General features: G+C 38.6%; 1 protein-coding gene and 1 long non-coding RNA gene across 3 annotated transcripts; both read right to left on the bottom strand.

Moving 5' to 3' along the window:
- On the bottom strand, nt 1-2,856 carry LOC111227147. Of its 2 annotated transcripts, XM_022752562.1 has the most exons (9): nt 2,675-2,856; nt 2,481-2,567; nt 2,302-2,394; nt 2,085-2,162; nt 1,922-1,963; nt 1,793-1,831; nt 1,093-1,191; nt 706-805; nt 1-618 (listed from the first exon to the last, which is right to left on the bottom strand). In XM_022752562.1, the coding sequence occupies exons 1-9, from the start codon at nt 2,818-2,820 to the stop codon at nt 574-576; spliced, it is 729 nt and encodes a 242-aa protein (XP_022608283.1). In that variant the 5' UTR covers nt 2,821-2,856; the 3' UTR covers nt 1-573. The 2 variants fall into 2 exon arrangements, with proteins under 2 accessions (XP_022608283.1, XP_022608282.1); XM_022752561.1 differs by having other exon boundaries at nt 564-805.
- Nucleotides 2,855-3,877, bottom strand: LOC111227148. Its single transcript, XR_002665328.1, has 5 exons — nt 3,780-3,877; nt 3,466-3,572; nt 3,210-3,335; nt 3,058-3,100; nt 2,855-2,935 (listed from the first exon to the last, which is right to left on the bottom strand). It is a non-coding gene; the product is annotated as an uncharacterized LOC111227148 (long non-coding RNA).
- Nucleotides 3,878-6,995: the final 3,118 nt, after the last annotated feature.

The raw sequence follows: 6,995 nt of genomic DNA, 5'->3' as shown, positions 1-6,995 counted from the left end.
GAATATTTTATATAAGATATATCAGTTTATTTTATAAATATTTATTTATGCCATACATTACATCATATCTGATGTATAGGTGCATTAATTAAGTTGTCTCACCTGTGTATGGGATACATTTTCTGACAGGTCCACCCATCCTTTCGTCAAGCCAAGCATTTAATACTCTCAGTAAAAAAAAAAAAAAAATCCCATCATTATTATTAGTATTATTTTAATGAGACCAGTGTCTTCCATTTGATTGATGAAGCTATATTGTGATAACTGTCAGTTAATGTAATCATTGTCTGATGTAATGATTACAAAATGTAATGTTCATCTAATGAGGCTTGTAAAAAAATATATTTTCAAACGCTGTGAAAAAAGACATGCTGATCAAGAGAGAAAAGCATTGTGGGAAAAGAATTATCATTTAAACAAAATTGCTTGACTTGATCCCAAAGGAGTTCCCAGTAAATGTACCCAATACACCGATAGTGAGAATACTTAATGTTGGTTATATAATATAGGTTATTATTATTATTATTATTATTATTATTATTATTATTATTACTACTATTGTTTAGTATTTATTTAGATAACGTTCTTCATCTTGGGTGTAGACTCCACGTCAGTGTTCTGCAGAAAACCAAAAGGAAAGCAAAATCAAAAGAAAAACAACACAAAAAAATATACTAAAGCAGGTATGGAAAGCTTTCTACTTACTGGTGCAGCAAAGCACCTGCTGACCTGGTCTGGGTCAAAGCCGCACTTGTTCACAAAAGCTTCGGCTCCACCTGTCATGTCAGGACCTTGGATGTTAGCTCTAGAGACAGAATCAACAAGGAATAGAGACGTGAACCTAACAGCACAATTGCAGCAAAGCCCGGTTTGTGCTCACTTTTCCGAGCACATGTCAGACAAGTTCTGAAAGTTCAGACTGGCCCTTCATCTTTGGGATGCGGGTTGGGGGGAGCAGTTCATAAAGTTACTCCTGACAGCTGTCTACAGGCCAAATGAAACAAGGTATGAGGGAGACTGGAAATTGGAAAGCAACAGAGATTTGTCTTTGGGGACAGTTATGAGTGCAGAGTGACAGAGAACCAGTCTCACCGCTCATTCGGCAACAGCGACTCTCCTTCTGCCTCATGATCTTCACGACCACAATCACCGAAATCATCACACACACATCCACTGTGCATGTCTGTGACCCTGGAGAAGAATTCACAGCCATTATTATGAGGATGGGCAGAGAAAAACTTTCTGTCTAGTTTTATCTCCATTCGATTCTTATTTTTTCCTTTTTGTACCTTTGAAAAAATTAAAGTTAAATTTGATTTGATTTAATTTGACATCAGTTTGTAGTCATCAGCTCAAGTTACCAAAACTAATATTAGTATTGGTAATTGGTAGTTTATTTTCATCTCAGCCTCACACTGATAGTCTGCATCTGATGTTTCTAGCTTTAATCATGTTTTATCACTGTGGATTTTTTTTCACTTTATTTACTTATCATTTTGCAAACATCTGTAACAGAAGTTAATACAACCTGTGTAATTACATTATAAATTAGATTATAGAATAAATGATAAATATCTAAAAATGAACCACTAATAAAAAAGTGATTAACCTCTTGGAGGCAGAAACATAAACATACACATTTTCAAAAGGACACATTCTCAATTCACATCGTCTAGCAACTCTTTGAAGTGTGTTATATAAGCTATGCAAAAATGTGCAAATTTAAAAATCGCTTCAACTCTATTGCAAGATAGTATCCACCACAATTTAAACTGTTAGATAACAGACTTACGTCACAACGTCGCTTCCTCCTGGATCATCCCTCAAGTCCCTGAAGCAGACATATACAATAGTTATCTAATAGTAATAATATGAATTGATAATAAACACACCAACAATCCACCCAGTGCCAACAGCTTACCTGTTCATGGCTCTGTTAACATCAGGGGCTTTTATGTTGCCACTGTAAAACAAATAACAGTTAAGAATGGCACTACCTGTCCAGTTAAAGGGACACTTCAACTAAATCTTTCAAGCAAAGCTGGTTACAGGCACAAGAAAAAGTCAACAGTTCTCATTCTCACTTTTCAGTTGACTCATTGTTCAAGTTGTGGTCCAGACCGTTGGTGTAAGGACTGTTGCCATCAGTCTTAGGATCAACACTATGGAGACAAATGCAGCTTTTATCAGATAACAGTCTAGACTTCCTTATTATTATAATTTTTTTAAACACACTTTGATGGTTTTGACAAGCACCATGTGTTGTATGTGTGTATATAGCTGTTTTCATGGCAGCCTAACCTGTGAACATGCACAGTTTTTAGAGTGTCATCTTGCTCAGGATCATTTCCACCACTCTCCTGTAGATCAGTGGCAGGAGGTATGTCAACCAGGCTACAGTGACAAAGAAAAGATGTAGAAGATTAACAGAACTTCAGGGATCTGTTTTAAAAGTAACATTCACACATAAAAAGACTCACGTAATCTCTGCTTTCTCTGTTAACTCTGCCTCGGAATTCCCCTTTCTGAGACAACAGGAAGTCAGTGTAGATGATCTGTGCTGTACCCTGAAACAAGAAAACAAACACTTCTGAATCCATGCAAGATTCTGTGTTATGTACGTGTATAAATCAGATTAATAGTTGATTGTTGTTACACACAGAATAGAACTCACTTCATGTCCTTTTTCCAAGTAATGTAACACCTAACAAGCACCCTGATAATGACAATGATCCCAATGATCCCAATGATTCCAATGATCCCAATGACAAGCTTTATCACACCAGCTGACACACAGACAAAATGCAAACATGTCATCATCAAATATTCATTTGAGTTATATTTTTAATGTTGTGAGACATTGGAATAATTAACAGAATGAACTTCCACTCACTGAGGCTCCATGGTAAATCTGGCTCAGGATCCTTTATTTCCTCTGTTAAAAGTAAAGAGGTGAGATACTTGTACATATAATGTATATATGATATATATGTATGCATACAGTATATGATCAGGGTCATTAGTGAACCAGGTATTCACAACATCTCATTGCCTTACCAGTAATTTTAAAAAACACCCAGTTCTCTTTCACAAGCGGACCCTTGAAAGGCGAAAGCAAAGTTGTGAGTCAATATTTCATATTTACAACACAACAAGCCAGTCTGACTTCTATAGAATGAGTTCATATACATACTATGAGGGAAACTCACCATAGAAATGAAGCATTTTACTTTCAGGTCTCTGCAGTCTCTTGTAACAACTGAATAGTTGTCCATGCTTTTCACCTCATGCAAATATACAAGTTGTTTTCCAGGCTTGGCAATAGCAATCAGAGTCTGTTGGCGAGTAAGAAAAAGATTACTTTCACTTTCTCTTTCCCTCTGTCTATTTCTTAAAGACCTTGCTAACATTATTTTGTATAACAAACTATGAACTATAACAGAGTTTGAAAGCTAATCAAAATACCTTGTCATAAAATGCAGATATCTCAGATCCAGCGGGGCAATCGTGTGCGAAGTTAAAACCATCGCCATTTTTGATGTTGAAGCAGGAAGTGTTTCGTTGAGAATATTCTTTGAAACATGAGAATTATACATTGTATCATTAACTAACTTTTTTAGGCCTCAGAGAAACATTCTTAAATGGCAACACAAGCAGTATCAAAAAGTAGATTAGACTTAAACAGTGAATTAACTCAGTGTTCAGTCAACAATAAACCCAGCAAAAAAAAAGGAAAAACAGGAAAGAAATATATATGCTCACAAAGGTCCATCTCTTACCTATTGTGCTGGCACACAATGATATTATCACAGAAGCCAAAACATACATTTGAAGAGTCATTTTGTCGAAGGATAGAGGACAGAGTGAAGACAGCGTCTTCCGTGTGGACAAACAAAAAGAATGAGGAAGAGAACTGATACAGGAAGGGGCAGGCTTAAGGTTTATACTGCTCTTGAACTGGGCTACAATAATGTGATTTATATTAGTTTCAAAAGATGTTTTTCTTCATTTTTTATGAAATCAATTTATACAGTAAGGGTAACCTGTTGTGTAATTTTACAATTTCGTTCATTTATTGTTTTTTTTTTTACTGTGGTCACATAACTCCACACATACCTTCTATTGAAACAGAGAGACAAACAATGCAATCCCCTCTGTTTCTATACCAACCGTTTTGTTCATTTACCAGTCTTCCAATGAAATCTGTCATATATATGTAAATATCATCATATTGTTTTCTCCCTTCTTGAATAAACAAACAAAAAAGAAACAAACAGAGGAACAACACAACGCGCAGGACTTGATTAGCTCGGCGTCTGTCCTTCAGTCCCTCATCGCAGATTTTCACTCAAATTATCATGAGTGACATATTAATTTCTTAAGTAAATATAAGTATGTACTGGTCTTGCTGATGAAATATTGCTCATATTATGAATGTGCAACAAGCACAACACCTCTAATGGATTTCTAATGTACCCTCACCGAGCACTTTATTAAAAACACCATACTAATAATGTGAAGGGCCTCCCTTTGCTCTCAATTCTTCGTGGCATTGATTCCACAACATGTCAGAAACTGCCGCCTAGATTCTGCTCTATGTTGACATGATTCCATCACATTATTTCTGCAGATTTGTCAGCTGCACATTCATGCAGCAAATCTCCTGTTCCTCCACACCCCAGAGGTGTTCTACTGGATTCAAACATGGTGACTGAGGAGGCCACTGAAGTTCGCTGAACTCATTGTCATGTTCATGAAACCAGTTTGAAATGACTTTTGCTTGGCGAGTTATCATGCTGGAAGTAGCCATTAGAAGCCTTTTTGGCCATAAAGGGATACACATGGTCATCTACAATACTCAGATAGGCTGTGGCATTCAAACGACGAGTGAATTGTGCCAAGAAAACATTCCCCACACCATCAAGCTACCACCACCAGCCTCTTTTTCTAGTCTTAAACTGTCCAGTTTTGGTGGCCCAGCCACCTCAAGGTTTGATGTTCTGTATTCGAGATGCTTCTCTGCTCACCGCAGTTGTAAAGAGTGGTTGTCTGAGTTACCATATCCCTTCTGTCAGCCCTGACCAGTCCGGCCATTCTCCTCTGACCTCTGGCATCAACATGGTGTTTCTGTCTGCGGAGCTGCTGCTCACTGGGTGTTTTATTTTTGTTTTTTTACACCGCTCTGAGTAAAAACTCTAGAGACTGTTGTGTGTGAAAATCCAAGGAGATCAGAAGCTTCAGAAATACTCAAACCAGCCCTGCAAAGTCACAGAGATCACATTTTTCCCCCACTCTGATGTTTGATGTGAACATTAACTGAATCTCCTGACCCATATCTGCATGATTTTAGTCATTGCACTGCTGGCTCGTGATTGGCTGATTGGATAATTGCATGAAAAAGCAAGTGTACGGGTGTTCTTAGTGAAGTAGTTGGTGAGTGTAGTTTTGCGTGTGGAACACAAGGGGAGGCCCTTGTCCTATGGGTCAGAGACTCACAGATATACAGATAGCCCTGGCTTTTAAGATCACCACAAGGTTTTAATTTCATTGTAGATCAAATGAGAATAAAAAGGGGAAACACATAATGTATTATACATGTGGTCTGAAAGATATGCACAGGGATGTGTCAGAAAAACACATCCTTCAGCCCACTAGGAGTTCTGTATCGTGACAGGATTTTTCCACTACTCAAGGTGGATGCATTTGTATTTATCCATGTTCACATTTGTGTTGCGTATTTCCTCCTGTTATCTTCAGAGACAGCTCGTAGACAGAGGATGGCAGTCCTCCCAACTTATTCTAACCATTAGAGAACAGAGGAAGAACAAAGGCCTCTCAGTACTCTGTCATTTTTCTTTCACATACACACACACACACACACACACATGCACAGTGCAAAGATAAAGCAGAAGCTGCCATGGTGCAGCACGCTTCATTTACACTGCATCTTCTCTGGTCCACCGAGAAAACACAGACCATACACTGTGTCACTCAATACGGGCCCCTCTCTATCTCTTCAACTCTGACTACTCCCCTTCCTCGATCTCTCTGCCCCTCTCTCCTTTGCCCTTCCCTGTCTCTCTTTGATGGCAAGAGTCCACCAGCACAGACAAGTAAAAATGTGCTTTCCAAACATACTTTCAAGTTTCCACCTTAAATATAATCATTGCATTGGATGTGGGAGTAGATGAAGTGACAGAGAAGCCAAGTATATTTACTTATTAGCCAATTTGGTGTGTCTAACCAGCTTAACATTGCATCATTCTTGAAGGTTTCATCACTCCTTGGCTAGGGCCTCAATGAAAAAAGAAAAAACACTGTGTGGAAGTGGGCTTGTCCAATCATCTGATCCATTTTCCATAGATATCAAGTGACAGTGGGAGGCTTGGATATCCGACCATGCCTCTCCATATCCTCAGAGCTTCTGCATAAACAGAGGAGAGCAGTGATGACGCAGGACAGCCTGAAAACACACACAAGGCTAGGAACATGCATGTCCCACAGCCCACACTCCCACAAACACTGTGCGTCTGTTTCTGCAGCCTGGATGAAGGACTAAATTCCAAACAGTCCAAACAGGACTTCTAGGGTAAATAATTACAATTCTTGTTCTGTTCATAAGAGTGGTGATGAGAGATAAACAGCTCTCTTCCTGTCTCTCCCCTCCAAATCTTTCATTCTCTTTCAAGAGTTTCAAAGGTAAGAAGAACGGCTAAATTAACTCCCATAAAGTTTTTATGGTTCATTATTATGAACTCAAGTTGAAGACAAAAACTGGGTGCACTATTCAGGGCGTGTGAGTTGTGGAGTCAACACTGAGGCAAAGCAACACCCCGAGAATCCTGAGTAGCTCTGAAACAATAGTGCTGGCTGCTCCGTGCTCCTCCATAGCTCCACAGCAGTTTCAAAATACACCTGGTAGAAAGCCAACCGCAACCAAAACAGCATATACAAGCCAGATATGACTCCTTTTAAGAAAACAGTATCATGTTCAC

This window comes from Seriola dumerili, unplaced genomic scaffold (assembly GCF_002260705.1).
Source record: "Seriola dumerili isolate Sdu_G_001 unplaced genomic scaffold, Sdu_1.0 BDQW01000169.1, whole genome shotgun sequence".
Lineage (NCBI taxonomy): Eukaryota > Metazoa > Chordata > Actinopteri > Carangiformes > Carangidae > Seriola > Seriola dumerili.
The sequence above is the reverse complement of the archived record's forward strand: the minus strand, read 5'-3'. Positions and strand labels throughout refer to the sequence as shown.

Bases quoted from the DNA above. Each gene is read 5' to 3' on its own strand.
- LOC111227147 (XM_022752561.1), bottom strand. From the start codon at position 2,820: ATGATGACATGTTTGCATTTTGTCTGTGTGTCAGCTGGTGTGATAAAG. The intron at 2,395-2,480 runs GTGAGTCTTTTT...TTGTCACTGTAG, and splicing joins ACAGAGAAAGCAGAGATTAC to CCTGGTTGACATACCTCCTG. The intron at 1,192-1,792 runs GTAAGTCTGTTA...ATTCTTCTCCAG, and splicing joins GGAGGAAGCGACGTTGTGAC to GGTCACAGACATGCACAGTG.